The 16,081-nt window shown below is 51.9% G+C and overlaps 5 protein-coding genes across 5 annotated transcripts; 2 read left to right on the top strand and 3 right to left on the bottom strand.

Annotated features, from left to right (window-relative positions):
• Window positions 1-364: 364 nt before the first annotated feature.
• On the bottom strand, window positions 365-2,020 carry PHYSODRAFT_549331 (hypothetical protein). The gene is made up of 2 exons (XM_009536672.1): window positions 1,209-2,020; window positions 365-1,157 (listed from the first exon to the last, which is right to left on the bottom strand). Exons 1-2 carry the CDS (start codon window positions 1,545-1,547, stop codon window positions 408-410), a joined length of 1,089 nt encoding a protein of 362 aa, XP_009534967.1. The 5' UTR covers window positions 1,548-2,020; the 3' UTR covers window positions 365-407.
• Window positions 2,021-3,274: 1,254 nt separating this feature from the next.
• Window positions 3,275-9,711, bottom strand: PHYSODRAFT_338794 (hypothetical protein; the record flags this gene model as incomplete). Its single annotated transcript, XM_009536671.1, has 11 exons — window positions 3,275-3,303; window positions 3,394-3,475; window positions 3,566-3,838; window positions 4,604-5,259; window positions 5,308-5,481; window positions 5,708-5,957; window positions 6,099-6,188; window positions 6,266-6,455; window positions 7,333-7,792; window positions 8,418-9,547; window positions 9,629-9,711. 11 exons carry the CDS (start codon window positions 9,709-9,711, stop codon window positions 3,275-3,277), a joined length of 3,417 nt encoding a protein of 1,138 aa, XP_009534966.1.
• Window positions 9,712-10,960: 1,249 nt separating this feature from the next.
• On the bottom strand, window positions 10,961-12,901 carry PHYSODRAFT_521906 (hypothetical protein; the record flags this gene model as incomplete). The annotated part of the gene is made up of 3 exons (XM_009536670.1): window positions 10,961-11,071; window positions 11,228-11,572; window positions 12,137-12,901. Coding segments are annotated over 3 exons (1,221 nt in total), but the record flags the coding sequence as incomplete, so codon positions are not given.
• Window positions 12,902-13,750: 849 nt separating this feature from the next.
• On the top strand, window positions 13,751-14,209 carry PHYSODRAFT_420806 (hypothetical protein; the record flags this gene model as incomplete). The annotated part of the gene is made up of 1 exon (XM_009536669.1): window positions 13,751-14,209. A coding segment is annotated over one exon (459 nt), but the record flags the coding sequence as incomplete, so codon positions are not given.
• A 485-nt stretch (window positions 14,210-14,694) lies between these two features.
• PHYSODRAFT_452102 (hypothetical protein) lies at window positions 14,695-15,318 on the top strand (the record flags this gene model as incomplete). Its single annotated transcript, XM_009536668.1, has 1 exon — window positions 14,695-15,318. A coding segment is annotated over one exon (624 nt), but the record flags the coding sequence as incomplete, so codon positions are not given.
• Between the last annotated feature and the right edge of the window lie 763 nt (window positions 15,319-16,081).

Genomic DNA, 16,081 nt, shown 5'->3' with positions numbered 1-16,081 from the left:
ACGAGCATAATGGTTGAAAAACTTTCTTAGTTGTATGTCTCTTCGTTTCAGGTTTCACATGTCAACTTATTTTTAATTGGTGAAAAACTCGTTACGATAATAATATTATCAATCGATCGATATATTATATCGATTGAATACCTGCGTAACATCATTACTATTATCTCAAGTTCAAGTTCGTTTCATTGCGCCAGTCAAGCGATGGCAGCCTGGGGACGTCGGTCACGAAGACCAAGAGGATGAAGCACGACGCTCAAAAAGAAGCTCGTCAACGATCCAGTTGGTACAGTGCAGTGAATTCATGCAGTCTGGAAGTTTTTTTGATAGAAACGTATAGAGAAGATATCTCGATTGGCTAAGACCTAGGGAACTAACAGAGTTCGTTTTCGGTATTCATAACTGTCATCTCACTTAGGTGGTGTCAAAGGGGTCAGGGGCGTGACTTCCACGTCCAGAGGGCCCTTGACCGGGATCGTCAGCGAAAACTCGTACGTGAGCTTCCACGGGTCCTCCACCGTCTTGATATCAAACTTACTGAAGAGAGTAGCCATTGCCATCTTGATCTCCATCTGTGCGAACTTCTGGCCAATGCACACGTGCTGGCCCGATCCAAAGCCACTAAAAACGTAAGGCGACAGCACACGCAGCTTGCCCGTCTCAGGGTCGATCATGCGCTCAGGCTTGAACTCGAGGCAGTCGTCGCCCCACGTCTTCTTGTTGCGCGCGTTGCAGTAGGACGAGACCATGAGCGTCTGACCCTTCTCAACAAACGTGCCGTCCACCAACGTTGTATCCTGCATGGTCTCTCGCACAATGAAGCCCGTAGACGGGTGAAGACGAATGTTCTCCTTCACGACGGCTTCCAGGTACACCAGATCCTTGATCTGCTCCTGCATCGGCACCCTGATCTCGCCCGTGAGAAGGCCCGGCAGCTTCTCCTTCATCTCTTCACGGATCTTCTTCAGCACATCCGGGTAGCGGTTCATGTTGACGATAAACCAGCCCATACTGTGCGCCGTCGAGTCCTTGCCAGCGAAGACAAATGTCATCACCATATCGCGCATGATCGTAGCGTCATCGTCCTCGATGTGCATGTCCTCCGTCTGTCGGAGCTTGCTCTCCATGAGGAGCGTGACGAGGTCTCTGGCCTCCATCTTCTCCCCCTTCGCAGCCAGCTCCGCCTTCTTGTTCATCGAGTCGAGGATGACCTTGTTGATGAACTGATGCATGATCTTGGTGTTGTCCATGAGCACCTTCTCCCAGCCAACGTTCAAGTACTTCTTGAGCTCCCAGAGCCACAGCGGCGACTGGATGCGCACACCAAACGGCACCGATCCCTTGTTGAAGGCCTCCAGGAACTCGTGGTCCTCTTCACGGTCCGGACTGTTCTTCAACGTGTCCATGTCGAGGCCGAAGCCGATCTTGGCGATGGCGTCCATGGTGAAGTGGCTCAGCTCCTGCTTGATGCTGAAGGGCTTGCCGCGCTTGTGGTAGATGTCCAGCACATCCAGGAACACCCCCAGTTTGTCATGCACTGTGGCCTCCATCACGTCCCTCGCTTCGCAGTGGCCGTGAGTCTGGGGCTCTCCCTCCTCCTGCACAGCACCAAGAAGAGCAAGAAGAGCGACGCTCGCAAGCTCCCGCCCATGCCCAAGACCACGCTCCCCATTCTCAAGAACATCCTGGACGACGGGGGCAACGCCGAGCGCTTCCACGACTGGCTCAACGAGCAGTCCATCGAGTTCGGCAACCGCCCGTGGATGTTCTCCATCCCCGGTCGCCCCGCCACCATCGTGCTCTCGTCCCCTGAAATGTTCGAGGACGTGCTGGTGACGCAGGACGACGTGTTCCTGCGCGGCCCCAGCGGCCAGTACATCAGCTTCGACCTGTTCGGCAACGGCATGGTCATCACGGACGGAGACCTGTGGTTCTACCACCGCAAGACGGCCAGCCACCTCTTCTCCATGCAGATGACCGTGGGGGAGGGAAGCGCGTTTTTGAGGCGGAGGCCCTCCGCCGGAGGGGGCTGCGACAGGAATCGACAGACAGTCGAGAGGTTCCGGAGGTTCACTCTTGTCATGGCATGACACGCACGCCACTTCCCTCGGCGAGACGGGCCGCTTGCTGCCACCGTCGCATGAAAAACGACGGGGTCTCGAAGACTCTCCCGATCTCCGCCGATCTGGTCTCGAAGACTCTCCCGATCTCCGCCGATCTGGTCGGGCTCGTATTATTTTTTAAATTTAAATAATTGTATCTATCAATAGTACTACTATCCAGCACTACTATCAAATCATATTGGTGCAAATGCTTCTTTTTAAGGAAAGCATCATAATCACTCGTATTAAAATGCATCATATTAATATAGTCACAAATAACAGTAACATTTTTGTGGAAACTACTTTATAGTATTATACGAAGACTATTTGATGAATACTAAGTTTTGGTTCTATGCTTCATTGATACAATATACAATGCTAGGATCGGGCGTATTGCATACAGCCTGTATGCAATACGCCCGATCCAGCTGACTTTTACTCTACACGTCGTGCCATTATTAGGTGACTATACCGCTAATGTGTTCTAACCACAGTGGACGTCTATGGAATGATGACAGCGAGCCGTGTCAATACCGCCGTACTTCCGGGGTCATGAGAACGTAACTAACGCCACCGTTCCGTAGTCGTTATTGGGTTACACAGCTCACTGACTGAACAGTAAAAAATGAGATATAATTCAGCCTTTAGATTATTGGAAGAAGGTTTTTCTTTGTATTAACTACTACAGATGTAAAAAATATCGATCATATTGACTACTATTATTACTCATATTTTGGTGGTCTTAATTAGAATATGCAATTTAAATAATAGTACTATTCTGATACTAATTGTATATATTAACATTTACCTAGTAAAGAATATAATTTAAAAAACTTGGAATAATTCGTTTCCGTCACTAAAGGCATGTATTCCTCTATTTTATGATTTTTTGGTTGGGAACAATTTGTTCCGAACAAACAGCTTCATTACCGGCCAAAAATAAGTGTTGTGCTTGCAAATGTTTGGACCTAACTAATTATCATGCATGTTTCAGGAGAAATTTAAGAAACAAAATGTATCAGGGGGCTCGGTTTGCTACATAATATGTAGGTGTGGGGCACTGCGTAATTAGATAGTTACAGGTCGTAATTGGATCTGATAGCGATCACGAGCCCAAGAAAGACGAGCGCATGCTATTACGTGCAATTCCTACTCGTAGCGCTAAACTTGTTGTCTTACGGGTGGACGATTTTCACACTTCGTACTGCACGGCCGGTAGCAAACTGGAAAATCCTTGACAAACAAAAGTCATCGGGGGCTCTGAGCGTTTCATCTGACCGTTTTTTAAACGGACGAGGCTCCTCCCTCGATCTGAACACGCTCAGGAATGCCAGCTTGCAGGTTGTCGACAACTTGTCAGCCTCCACGTCGAGTTGCTGTCCGTTGTACCCCATCAATATTTTTGCTGACGGGTTCTCCGTGCTTTTGGGTGTATCGACTGTTAACCACCTCAGCGACCGATTTACGTCGAGCATTTCTTCCAACGGCACCACTGGTTCCAATTCCAGACGAAAACGATAGCAATACCACCACCGAAGATGCTTGGTCAGCTGGAGCGAGTCGTCCTTCAGCGCATTGGCCACGACCCTGTAATCGTCGAACATCACTTGAAGACGACGCAGTCGAGACTTGTTCTCCTCACAGCTCCGCACAAATGCTTCGGCAGATACGGTTCGCTGCTGTAGTGTTAGCTCCTCCAGGTTGGGGCACGATGAAAGAATCGAAGACACGTCAAAAACCTCAGTTAAACGATAAAGTGATGTTAGCCGTAGACACTGCAGGGTGGGCCCAACAAGCTCCAGGAGTCGAGGAACGCCATCGCATGAACGATACGTTTCCAGATCTAATCGCAACGGATTCGGTCTGTTGTGGAGATTTCTTGAATGGCACCGTTGTAGACTCCTACGCTGGAGCTTACACAATCCAAAGCCAGGAACAAGAGCGTCCACCGACTCACTTGCGCCGTCGTCCCCTACGAGTCTTACACCACAAGTAAGTCCACGTTGCGAAACCTCGGACGATTCAAACAGTAACGATTCCTCATCGTAAACCCGGACGACCGTGTTTCCATCCACATGATAATCCCATCATTTGAAAATACATCTCCAATATGCGCGTCACATCTCAATAATTCGTGCTCCGGGTTCTCACTCGTGATAATTTTTGCCATTGCGTCTGCGTCTTCAAGGGTCAGATCGGCTTCCGTAAGCTTGATTCTCCTCACTGGGGAGTACTTAGTATGCACGCGCCCGCTTCGAGAAACAAGCGTAGGCTAACCATTGCCACGCCATCGCTCTCGTGGAGTTGACCTTGCTGTCGAACGGGAAAATGTGAATCGACTGGCACGACTGACTCACCGCAAGAGCCGCACAAAATGCGCTGAATTGCCTGGTGGTGGTGCAGCGTACGGCCAGAACATTCGTCGCGTATTAGCCTTCCAGGACTCGATGGGAGCAAGAATAGGAGCAAAGGATCCTGGAAACCATTCGACCGAAACGTCCGACTGCAGTCGCTTCTTTCTCGACAAGCAACAGCGGGAACGTGACGTCCGAAAAGTGAACGCGGCCGGCCATCTCACCCACGAGGTCGACAAACTGGGTCATTATCTTGCCAAGGTAGAAGGCGTTCTCCGGGCTGAGATGCTGTGCGGAGATCGAGTCCACAGTGAAAGAGGTGAAACAGTCTCGTCGCGAGCCTATTGAGCAGCAAAGAGGCTTCTCTAGGATCGACGACGCCCACCCCCAGGAGATTTGATTCTTGTCCATGACCTCCCGTATCACCTCCCACGTCTGAGCCAACACAGCTCCCCCCGGTCCATCGTCGTCAAATTCGTCAACAACGAGCCGCACCGGAGTCTTGAGAGCCATTAAGGATCGCGTAGATATATTACTTGATGCACCGAGTAAGCGCTCGATCTCTGCCCACGTTTCTCTGAATTCGCTGCTTGTATTTTGCGGATCCAGTCTGCAGCACATGGAGGTAATCATCTCGTTCACCCAGGCCACATCTTCAGGCACATCTCGCCACTTTGACAGGTTCAACTCCACACACACTGGTAGGACGGGTATTCCGGACTCGTGGGCCCAATACGCTTCTTCAGGCTTGCATGCAAGCGTGGTGAGTAGACCGGCGGATGCTTCGGAATCGATCCACGCCAGGGCTGTAAACAGTGAAATCCCCTCGCGAAGAATCCTAAGATCAGCTCTACGCTCCTCCACCGTCATGAGTAGGAAACTCGGAGACACAACAGTGAACTGAATGGCCGCTTTGTTGTCTGGACCCCAGCGCCAGACTTTCACCTCGCTCCTCGTGTCCTCGAGAAATTTCTCCATGCGTCGACACCAAGGCTGCATGAATTCCACGGCTTGAAGCGCCATGACCCCTAGCACTTCCAAATGAAAAGTGCCGAGAAAGAAAAAACTCCAGCGCACCTGATTGACAAGAAGCGACGAAATATTATATTTTTTCATACTGTCGTCGTCTGAAAAAATGTGCATTCAATTTTTATCGGGCACTAAAAAACTCAAATGTCGACACGTCTCGAAGATTTCTGCAGTTTTAACGTCGCGATTCCACAGCGGAAAATTGATCCAAAGAACAGACCAGACCGAACGTCTTCGTCTGCATGCTCCAGACGTCCCCGTGGCGAAGAACATATTTGAGTTTGCGAAGCAAGCGGTGCGAAAGGTGAACGTCATTGCTTCGTAGCTGCTGATCAGGCGTTTTGGAGTACAGGAATTGACGCTGCGCGATGACGTTATCTCCGCTCAAGCTTTTGCTGCAGCGTGTCAGCAGCACAACCCGCAGCTTCGTCGTCTCGAGTGTCATTTCGACGACGTCCGAGTGCTCGCAGCTACGCTGAGTAATGGGTCAAGTACGCTCACAAGGAACCTTCGCTGGTGGCACTGCAACTCGGAGCCAATGTTATCATATGGGACTTATGCTGGAGCGTTGCAGGGCTTGACTCGTATCCTGAATGGGAATAAAGTTCTGCAGTACCTGACCGTGGTGGTCGATCCGTCGCACGTGGGTAGCTTTGAAGACGGATTGAGGCGCTTCGATCGTCTGGAGGTCGAAGGAGATGGAGAACTGTCGGCCGCATGCAAGTTGGTCTTCATGAGTGTGTTTCATGGCGATGGAGCACTCTCACCTATGAAGAAGCGAACGCTGCGCAGATGCTTCCCAACAAGCCTCAGGAACCTCGTCAGGTGTCCACGGCCCAAGGAGTGCCGGAAATGAATCTCCAGCTCCAGATTCGGTTGGAGGTCCGAGTTTTTCCCGTGGTCGCACACACCGAGGTCGGAGCGTTGGACTTTACAGAAGCCAATGCCAGGAACCAGCACGTCCACCCACTCACTGGAGCCATCATCCGAAAGATTGACCAGCACCACTCCTCCAGCTTCACTTTGCTGAAAAATATCTGTCAATTTCCATGAGCTCACACGGCCGGTAGCTTATTCAGTAACTTGGATGACTGCATTCTCACGCAAATGATACTCGCGCGCGTCATGCCCAGTGCTCATTGTGGTTTCCAGCCCCATAGCGACTGCGAATAGTACCAGCTCCGTATTGGGAGAAGTCAGGATCCTCGACACCGTTTCCAGTACTCTAAAATTCAGATGGGCGTTATAGATTGTTACGTGCTGCACAGAAGATCGTGATGGCGCTCGGTTCGAGAAAAACGCGTAGGCCACACTTTCACCATCGAGGGCGAGTCATACGAACAGAGGTTGAAGGTGAACGACCGACACGAACGCGTGACCGCCAAGGCTGAACAAAGCGCGTTCATTTCCAGTCCACTCTCGGCTTGAAAGTCCACGCACGCATAGTCCACCGCTCGGGGTTCAATAGTGACATCACTGGGGCAAGTGTTACCACCAAATAGACCTGATATCATGCGGCAAACACGTTGGGAGTCCCAGTGTGGCACAAGACAGAAATTCATCGCTGAAAGATGAGCCTCAGGACCCATTTCAGTCACCAACTTCATGAAGGCAGCACTGGCGCCATTGAAAGTCACTGCGTTCTTTGCGTTAATGCAAGTGACAACAAATGAGGCGTAATAGGTAGACCGGAATCTTCTCGCCAGGGTGGAAGAACTGCCCACCAGCGACGAAAACCACCCCCACTGGACTCGGGCAGGATTCAATGTCTTCCTTACGACATCCCACACGCGCCCAGATGCAGTGTCCGACCCTTTCGAGTACTCTGGTTTGCCAATAATCACCCGAACAGGTATTGCCAGCCCCTCAGCCGCTTCGAGTCGGTTCTGGAGAACACTTCGACCTTCGCCCATGCCTCATGGAACGCTTCGCTAGTGTTTTGCTCGTCCAGTTCACAGCAGAGAGATACGAGATCGTCCTTGACCCACGCGAAACTTTTGCTTGGGTCATTGCTCAGCTTCCGAGCCACTTCGATCTCAACGAACACAGGCAGCTCTGCCATTATAAACGCGTGACTTCGTGTCTCGTCTTGGACTTGGCAAACCCCCTTCGTTTTCAGCAGATAGATGAGTGCTTTAACATCGATCCAAGCCACTGCAGCGAATAGAGCGAGTCCCTCACGAAGTGTTTGGAGTTGCTTGGTGCGTTCAATCGAGGGTAACTTCCTGTCTCTCGGGGGAACGATGGTGAACTGGAGAGCTGGGTTGTAGTCCGGCCCCCACCGCCACACTATCGCGGAGCTCCCCGTGGCTGTAAACAGAGTGCTCATCGTCCCGCACCATTCGTCCAGGAATGCCCACTCTTCGAATGCCATTGTCCCGTTACTGCCAAACCGTGAATGTGTTCCGTCGAAAACTTTCTCAAAATCTGAATTGTGGTCGGTTTACCTCACAGAAAGTTTTACAGAGAGCCACGCTAACCTAAAGCTGTAGTCATAACCTGCAATATACAGCACGAAACTAGCATTAGGCTTGCCAGGTTCCTCAGACGAAGCAATAGTTGCTGACCCATGTGCTGCAGCGAGCTCTGCACGTTGTCAGAATACGATGGAAATTTGCACGAAGTCGACTTGCTTTTCCAGAACAAAGGCGATATGTTTAATCGGAGATAGTCCCAGCATGCAGCGGAGCATGAAGACCAAGAGGAAAAGCGAGGCCATCTGAAGAATGCAGTAGAGCAACACATTCTGCAGCGTCTGGAAGAGCTGGTGATGGTCCATGCCATTATAGATAGCGTGCGGTAGTAGTCGCGGTTGGGCAGGTAGTACGTAGCTACGAGGTAAATAGCTAAAGTGATCACAAACCCATGTTATTGCTCACACGCGACATAGTACAGTACGAGCTGAAGAAAAAACTAGCAGTACTTAAGTACTTACAGAAGACGAGCGGGATCATGGCTTCGACGTAGTTGAGAAGCAGCTGAAATTCTGCCATGTACAATAGTCTCCGCACCTTTAAAGTGTAGCTGGCTTCAACGACCGCGGTTGGTGATCTTCGCCCAACAGCAACAGCTCCGTGATCGGCGGGATGAATATCGATCATGCGGTTTTTGTTGGCCACATCCACGATATCGATACTAGGGCCGTACTCTGCTGCTGTCTGGTCCAATAGAATACTCGCGCGCTCCAGCGTAGTTGGCACGCGTCTTCCTAAACTGATGTGACCCACCGCTCCACCATGACTCCGCCATACGCGCGCCTTGTCTAGCTGGCGCTCCATTTCTTTCAACTCTTTTTGCGCGATATGGACATCCCGCAGTGATATCGCCATGGTTATCACATCTAGGGTCATTATGCCCGTCATTGTCCAGGTCGAGGGCGACCTCTGCATACAGTACGACATGAAGAGCGATCCGAACACGTCGGCGTTGAAGACAACCAGCCCAGGCGTCTCGTCGCCGAGATGCTGGACTGCTCGAGAGAAGAGCTTCCTCATCAGCGCTTTAATGACTGGGAGGAGCAGTACGAATACGATTTTCCCTTTGGTCGCTAGTGACGAGAAGACGTAGAAGTACGGCGGGTAGATGAACCCAAGCAGGAAATCGCACACCCAAAGCTTCACCATTCCGATCGACATCGGCATGGCGCCAACAGTTTCTCGGATAATCCTCGCCCATTGAACCGCCAAACAAACGACGATCAACACAGCCCACGGTGGCACCAACGTCAGCGTCGTGAACGGGAGAGGAAAGCCAACGACCGATATGAACGCGTACAAAAGACCAATACTCAGCCCCGGCACTAGGAGTGTGTCCCTGAAAAGCTTCCTGGTAGGGTATGGTAGCACCGGGATTCCCTTACGAAATTGGTGGAGGGCGAGCAACGTCATGACCAGGTACGCGTAGAACTCTCGCAATAGGAAGAGTCTGTTGGCGATGATACCCTCCGACGGGGGCGAAAGAGGCAACAAGTCGATGAAGAGAGTGACAGCTAGGCATGGCAACGGGGTCGCCAGCACCACGGCAACTGCACGCGTAGTGCTCGCCAACCGCTCGTACTGGCCAAGTCTTGCACCCTCCCGGCTGAGTAGCTACCATGCTGCTTCACTTGCAACGACCTCCACAAGTTGAAAAGGACGTGGCACCTACGTGTAGACCCCATCGGGCAGGTCCAACCGAATGGACGGAGGAGTGTCTGCCCGAGCTAAAATAGTGTCCTTGGCAACGAACATCCTGGGGACGAACGACACATTTAGCCAGGCGAATCGAGTTTCATCTTTTCGTGTACATTGGTGCTCTTCAACCTAGAACGGTCTCCTGCATTCAACACAGTCGACCTCATTCACAATCTTAAGCGATAAAGCGCACGGTTCTCGTGACTCCAGCTCGTGAACTGCGCGTGTTAATCAATTTATAATACTTTGAGAAGAATCCTTTAGGAAACTCTGTGCAAAAGAAAAACTTCAAAACGCGTCATATCTGGTTAACATTATCCCTTGTCGCCCATACTCTCCTTTGAGGCAACAACCTGTCCATTATCAACGACGAAATCACCATCTTCTAGCTCGTCAATCAGTGCACTAGCAGCTACTGAGATCGTTTCCTTCCTTTACATGCGAGGACCAGTTTGGGGCAAAGCAGTACGTTCTTGGTTATCGAAGGAAAGCCTCGGGGGGGGGGGGGGGGGCTCATGAGTGAGCCGAGCTGAGGTAGCCTAGGGAGTGGTGTGGTGGGTCTAAAAACTGATGGCGCACGCGGCATCGTGTCGGTGCTTGGAGTTCCTTCCTGGCCGTCGCTCCAAGAACGACTGCTTTATCTTTCCTACAACAGCCGGGTCAGAACCGAGGGTCGGGCCCGGTTGCCAGCTGACCCGCCTGCGACTTCGCAGCTTGTTGGTCGGGTTGAACGGAGACTTGGGGAGCTGAAGTCTTGACAAACGTGGTCCTCTTCTTCTTCCAGGAAAACTTAATTTCCGTCTTCGCCGGAAATACCGATTTCGGCTTTTGACGTCACCACGCCTTCTCCATCCGAACCCACAGCACTGCGTATAAGTGCCATGGGAGTCCGGACGAACGACGCCAAATTCACCAATTCGGTCGCCTCCGACTCCTTCATGACCTGATAAGTGTGCGTTCCGATCGAGAACTTCCAGGTACTTACCGAGCGTACATGAAGCGAGAACACTGGCGTGTTCATATTCCAAGTTGCACCTCCTTCAGCCACAAAGTACCGATCCGCTTCAGACTGTGGCACGGTCTCTCCTGAGGCCATGCGCACGTAGATCACGTCGTGCAAAATACTCGCTCGAAGTGGGTTGTCGTCCGATAGGAATTGGACTCGATTCGTATCCTCCAAACCCGTGCGTTTGCTGCCACCTTCCACACAATCCGTCACTTGAACCAGTATAAATGACACCTCTGATTCCCCACGAAACATCGGTAGTATCAGGCAGGCCTCTTCCACATCTCGCGAAAGCACACCAGCCGCGTGGCGGCCCAGCAAAAACCACAGTGTCTGCTCCGTCGGCTCGAGCGTCAACTGAATAAAGTGGCTGAACCCCATTTTCCAGCCAGCCCACCTCGACTTCCACGTCTCAAACGCAACTTTGATGTCTTCATCAGTTCGCGCCGTCAGTTCTGTGGTTAGTACAGGCGGATCCGAGCCGCCCAGCACCATCATAAACGTCCCAACTCTCACGTGTTGACCCCCAAAGTGACACTGGCTATGATATTTTGCCTCCGCCTCCACCACCACACACAAATCTACCGCCAGAAGCAGCACGACGCGGGCCACCAGCTCATCAGTTTTATCCACATCCAACACTTCTTGCACCAACAGATTCTTCAGCTGCGGTAGGACACACTCCGATAACGATGACTTCCCATCGAAAGGCCCCCATACATGCCACAAGTCGGCTGCTCCCAGCGCCAGCACCGGGTCGGACGTGTACGCACTCACCAGCCCATCATAATCGCGACTCACGTACGCTAGAACCGCCATGAACCTTTCGACAGCGCGGGATGCGAGAGATGGTGTGAAGCGCGGACGCAGTCCCAGTCGACACAGCAATGACGCGATGCCGAACATGGTGTCCTCGTTATAACTGGCCGGGATCAACGGTGCCAGACCCACCAACAACTTACTCGACGCCAGCCGAACCATCTCGTCAAAGACGCCACTCGCACCGACCAATTCCCACCTACCGATGCCAGTAGTACGGTCCTCCTGGATTGAAGCGTGGAAGAAGCTCGCCCAGAGAGGCCGGCCCATTGACACCAAAGCTCTCACAGTTTCGTTCTTGTTGCCCTGGGTCACCACGAACTTGTACGCGGAAATCTCATCCATCCCCAACTTGCTGGAGTAATCGCGCCAGAACACGTCCATCGTGTCGGTCAGCACGAACGGAGGGAACATGGTGAAGTCGCTCGCTTTGGGCGTATCGTGTGGCGGTGGTGGAAGTCGCAAACCCGTGATCTCCGGATTCGTATCGACAAGAAAAGCGAACATTCCTCCGCCTGGAAACAAAGCTCAAATGCTGTTGTTGGCAGCAATCAGAGCTCCTTGGAGCAGATCGATCCCACCGTTCTCTACTGTCAGCAGAGCGCTAGCTTCGTCCAGCACTAGAATCACCGCCCGTCCAGTTGTACCATACTTCACCGCCTTCACTCCTGTGAGCTTTTGCTCTGTGGGTCGGTCCGCGAAGGGGTTCGTAAAGAGCTCGATCCACTCGTACCCAACCGTCGACCAGTTCTGCTGCGCGTAGTGGTAGATAGCTTCGAGCTGGCGACTGAGCTTCTGCTGCGTCTGACCGCTCTCAAACAGCATCGAACGGAGATTCACAGTCGCCTCGGGGAACCCCGACGACTTGTGCAAGCGAGTGCAAATGTAGAGCACTCGCATGCCCAACTCCTCCCGGTCGATGGTCTGTCGAGCTAGCTGGTACAACAGCCGACTCTTGCCGAAGCCCGAGCTCTGCACGACGGTAGTGCACGGCGCCAACTGCACTTCATTGCCTTGCTGGTACACCGCCCAGCACCGCTGCAAGTAGCGGATGAACCTTTCGTCTGCGTCGCCCAGATAGTCCATCTCGGCGAACGAAATGAGCAAACTCTGGCGTAGATGTACCTTTTCATTGTGCCACAGAGAGCTCTTAAGCGCGCTGTGCACTTGAGCTGCGGAGTGTTGGGCCACCTCGCTGGCGACAAGTTGATTGGGGGCGTAAACGGCTTCGATGCGGGTCTGGAGCAAGACGCGCAGCCCCGCGAGTCCATACGAGCTCAAGATCCGTATCGCTAGGAAGTTGCTCACATCCAGCGACTTACTGTCGGTATCGAGTGGAGTTGACAGCTTCTGGGTAAGCAACGCACGCACGATCTCGTCCACCGTCCGAGTTTCGTCCCGGTTAGTGCCACGCCGCGACATGGTAAATTACCAACTGGAAAGTACCTGCTGTAAAAACTGCAATTATGCCCCCTCCCTCTAATAGTGCCCCACACCATGAAATTTGACGTCTTTGGCTCAGGACTTGCGATAGTGCCCCACCCTCAAATAGAGCCCCACCCCAACCTTTTATCTGAAAAAATGAATTTGATTCTGAGTTTTTCCTCATAAATTCCAAATGTTTCATATCATAATCGTAAGGTTTGTATGTCGACTTACCAATGTCAGTGATTACTGTCAAATTCATTCTGTAAATAGAGTTTTTAACGCTTGTAACAATGCCCCATGTTGGCAGGGGGGTACTGCTGCAGTACCCCAAGGAGCATAATTACAGTTTTTACAGTAAGTAAGTGAGAAAGTCTCCAGTCGTGAAAACGTCAATCACCATTTGGGCATGACCAATCTTAGTTTACTTGGTTATTGTATGGTCCACAAAACTGGCAAGTTGAAGCTGGACCAAAAAGCCTCAAAGGAGAAGAGAGATCCCACAGATGGGCACTGGTGTCTGCAGGGGGAGTGAGCGCCCAAGCTGAGTCTATATAGTGGAGACAATGTGTGCTCCAGACGGAAGAGTATCAATTGAGTTCCAAGACTTGGACACACTATGTCCACCCAATTCGGACCATATCTCGGATCCCTCCCTCTCCTCCCTCTTCGGATCACTTCCCGATTTCGACGACCTTCGCGCCGCGATGGAGCCGTCACCTGTGGAATCGATGTCGGAATATGTGGGACAACTCGAGCTACGAGAGGGACCCAGACATTTCGCCCATCTGCACAATGATAGACTGGCAGATCACCGAGCTATGCGAATCTTACGAGAGTAGAGGGCTGGTGTTTAAAGCTCACCCCTTGCTCCACCGCTTCCCTTGGGAGGTTCCGGAAACTGTGTCAAACTGCAATGTCTTGTCTGCAATCAAGAAACTACCATTCAAAGCGTTCAAGCAAGAATTAGGAAGCGAGCTACGGTCTGTGGTCGCACGCTTGGAAACAACTGCAGCAGCGGATCCATGGCAGCGCGGAGCTATGCAACAAACACCGAAGCAACTGTGGGCTCACAAGAATTCGATTACGGAATATCAAGTATGGGTAAGTTACAGAGCGGCAACGAAGCAACTCAATCTCTTCTTCGACGGCCGTCAAATGGATGCAAGCTGTCGCAAGCTTCAAAGCTGTCAGCACCGAAAGGAGACACTCACGCACCTACTTTGGGAGTGTCCGTGCGCCCAAGCATGCTGGAAATATCTTATCAGCTGCTGGGGTAGACGAAGGTGTGATGACCAGCAGCTTCTTCGGTATACGGCGATTGCGCGTCTCGAGTATCACCACCGTTTACAACAGACCTGCGTCGTCGATTTAGCAGCGCGTTTCCCGATCAGACCGACGACCACGCGCGTGAATGGAAACGGATATGGTGGGTTATGAGCACAGTATGCATGACAGTCCTATGGACCCAACGAAACCAAGTGGTTCACAATGGGGGCAAGGTTACCATTGCAAGCAGCGTCGCAGCATTCCAACAGGCTGGACTCCGGCAACTACGAGCACTAGCACGTAGGGAACGCAGAAATCCAAGGACAATAGTTCAAGGCACAAGATTACTTATCTGTTTGGATCTCTTCCAGCGGACACCAAGAGAGGACCTCGACCAGAGGCGAGCCACGTACAGCCACCGGGATCATCTCAGGTACCGGCGCTGATCACCTGGCTTAGGACATTCCAGACAATCTCATAACATAAGTTGAATAGACTAGTCTGAACCTCCTCCTCGCGAATCTTACGAGAGTGAGCGCAACCCTCTTCTTCGCTTGGCTCGCACAGGTTTCGTAATGAAGCGGATGGCCGATCTTCACGTTCTGATGGACGAGGCGGCTGAAACGTATGGAATCCCCGAGTCAGAGTTTCTGAAAGATTGGCGGCGGGATCTCAAGGCCGAGCGAGACTGGAGGATGCAGGTGTATGCCTCGAGCCTGGAGGAGCCTGGTCAAGCAGTTGAGCTGTTGGAAAAACATCGGGGAAATGCATTCGAACTGCTCACGTTGTTGGCGTACGACTTTGGAAAATATTCAGAGGACGTCTACACTGCAGCCGAACGCGAGGTTATCGCCGCAGTCTACGAGGAAGTTTGCCGCTGCAGTGGCACCTGTGTGGTCTCGGTGCCCAAGTGGTTCATCCCGCGTCATGAGATTACGGAGCGAAATGGCGACTTATTGTGGCAAAACGTTAACGTCAAGACGGCTGCAGCCTCTGGAGGGGAAGCGTGCGTTTACCAGACCGCGATTTGGTCGGAGCTCAACCACCCGCACGTTACGCGACTACTAGGCGCTTGTCATGTTGGGTATCCAGCGTTCTTCGTGGTTGAGGAGGCAGATGAAATCACACAAAACGTTCTGCGCAGACTTCCCGCGCCTGGAGTATCTGCAAACCTCCGGGCGACGAACACCCCCCACAAGTCGATCTGGGAACTTTTGCTGGGTATCGCGCTGGGCCTACAGTACCTACACGAGAGGGGGATTGTGTGCGGTGGAGTTGCTCCAGACAAGTTATTGGTGAGTACGACCAGCAATACGGCAAACTTGTTGGGTGGAGATCTGGTACTGCTTGGTCGCGTTCATCCAGTTGTGGTTTGTCTATCCTTACTATTCTCCACGACATCGCGACTGCAGAAGACGTCTCGGCCTGGTCTTGGTGTACGCCACAGATGATCAAAACCCTCCCAGAGCGTCCAAGCTACGTTGAAGACGACTTCGTGTGGCATCTTCTATCCAAGATGTGCGTTGCGGACCCCGCCGAGCGAGTTGACATGAAATATGTCGTCCAGCAACTGCAGAGCGTTGTCAATGGCGCAAGTATTCTTCCAGAGAACCAATTTGATTCATCACCTGGCACCGACAATGGCCGACGTGACTTGCAAGCTTCAACCCTCAACAAACGTGCTGATAGTGGTCCAGATCAAGCTAGCGAAAGCGACTCTGATGGCGATTTTTCTGATTGTGACAGTGATTTCTTCAGTAAATCCCCTACGAGCAAACCTGAAGCCGTGCTCAAACGTCTTACCGAGCTGACCGAGCTGGGAGTGTTTGGGGGATCAAGTGGTGATGGCAGCTCAGAGCTGGTCTTCGTAGCGACGGTTGATGAATACGAACATCCAGACTTTCAGCG

This window comes from Phytophthora sojae, assembly GCF_000149755.1.
Source record: "Phytophthora sojae unplaced genomic scaffold PHYSOscaffold_9, whole genome shotgun sequence".
In the NCBI taxonomy this organism is placed as follows: Eukaryota; Oomycota; class Peronosporomycetes; order Peronosporales; family Peronosporaceae; genus Phytophthora; species Phytophthora sojae.
This window is presented reverse-complemented; position numbering and strand designations above follow the sequence as displayed.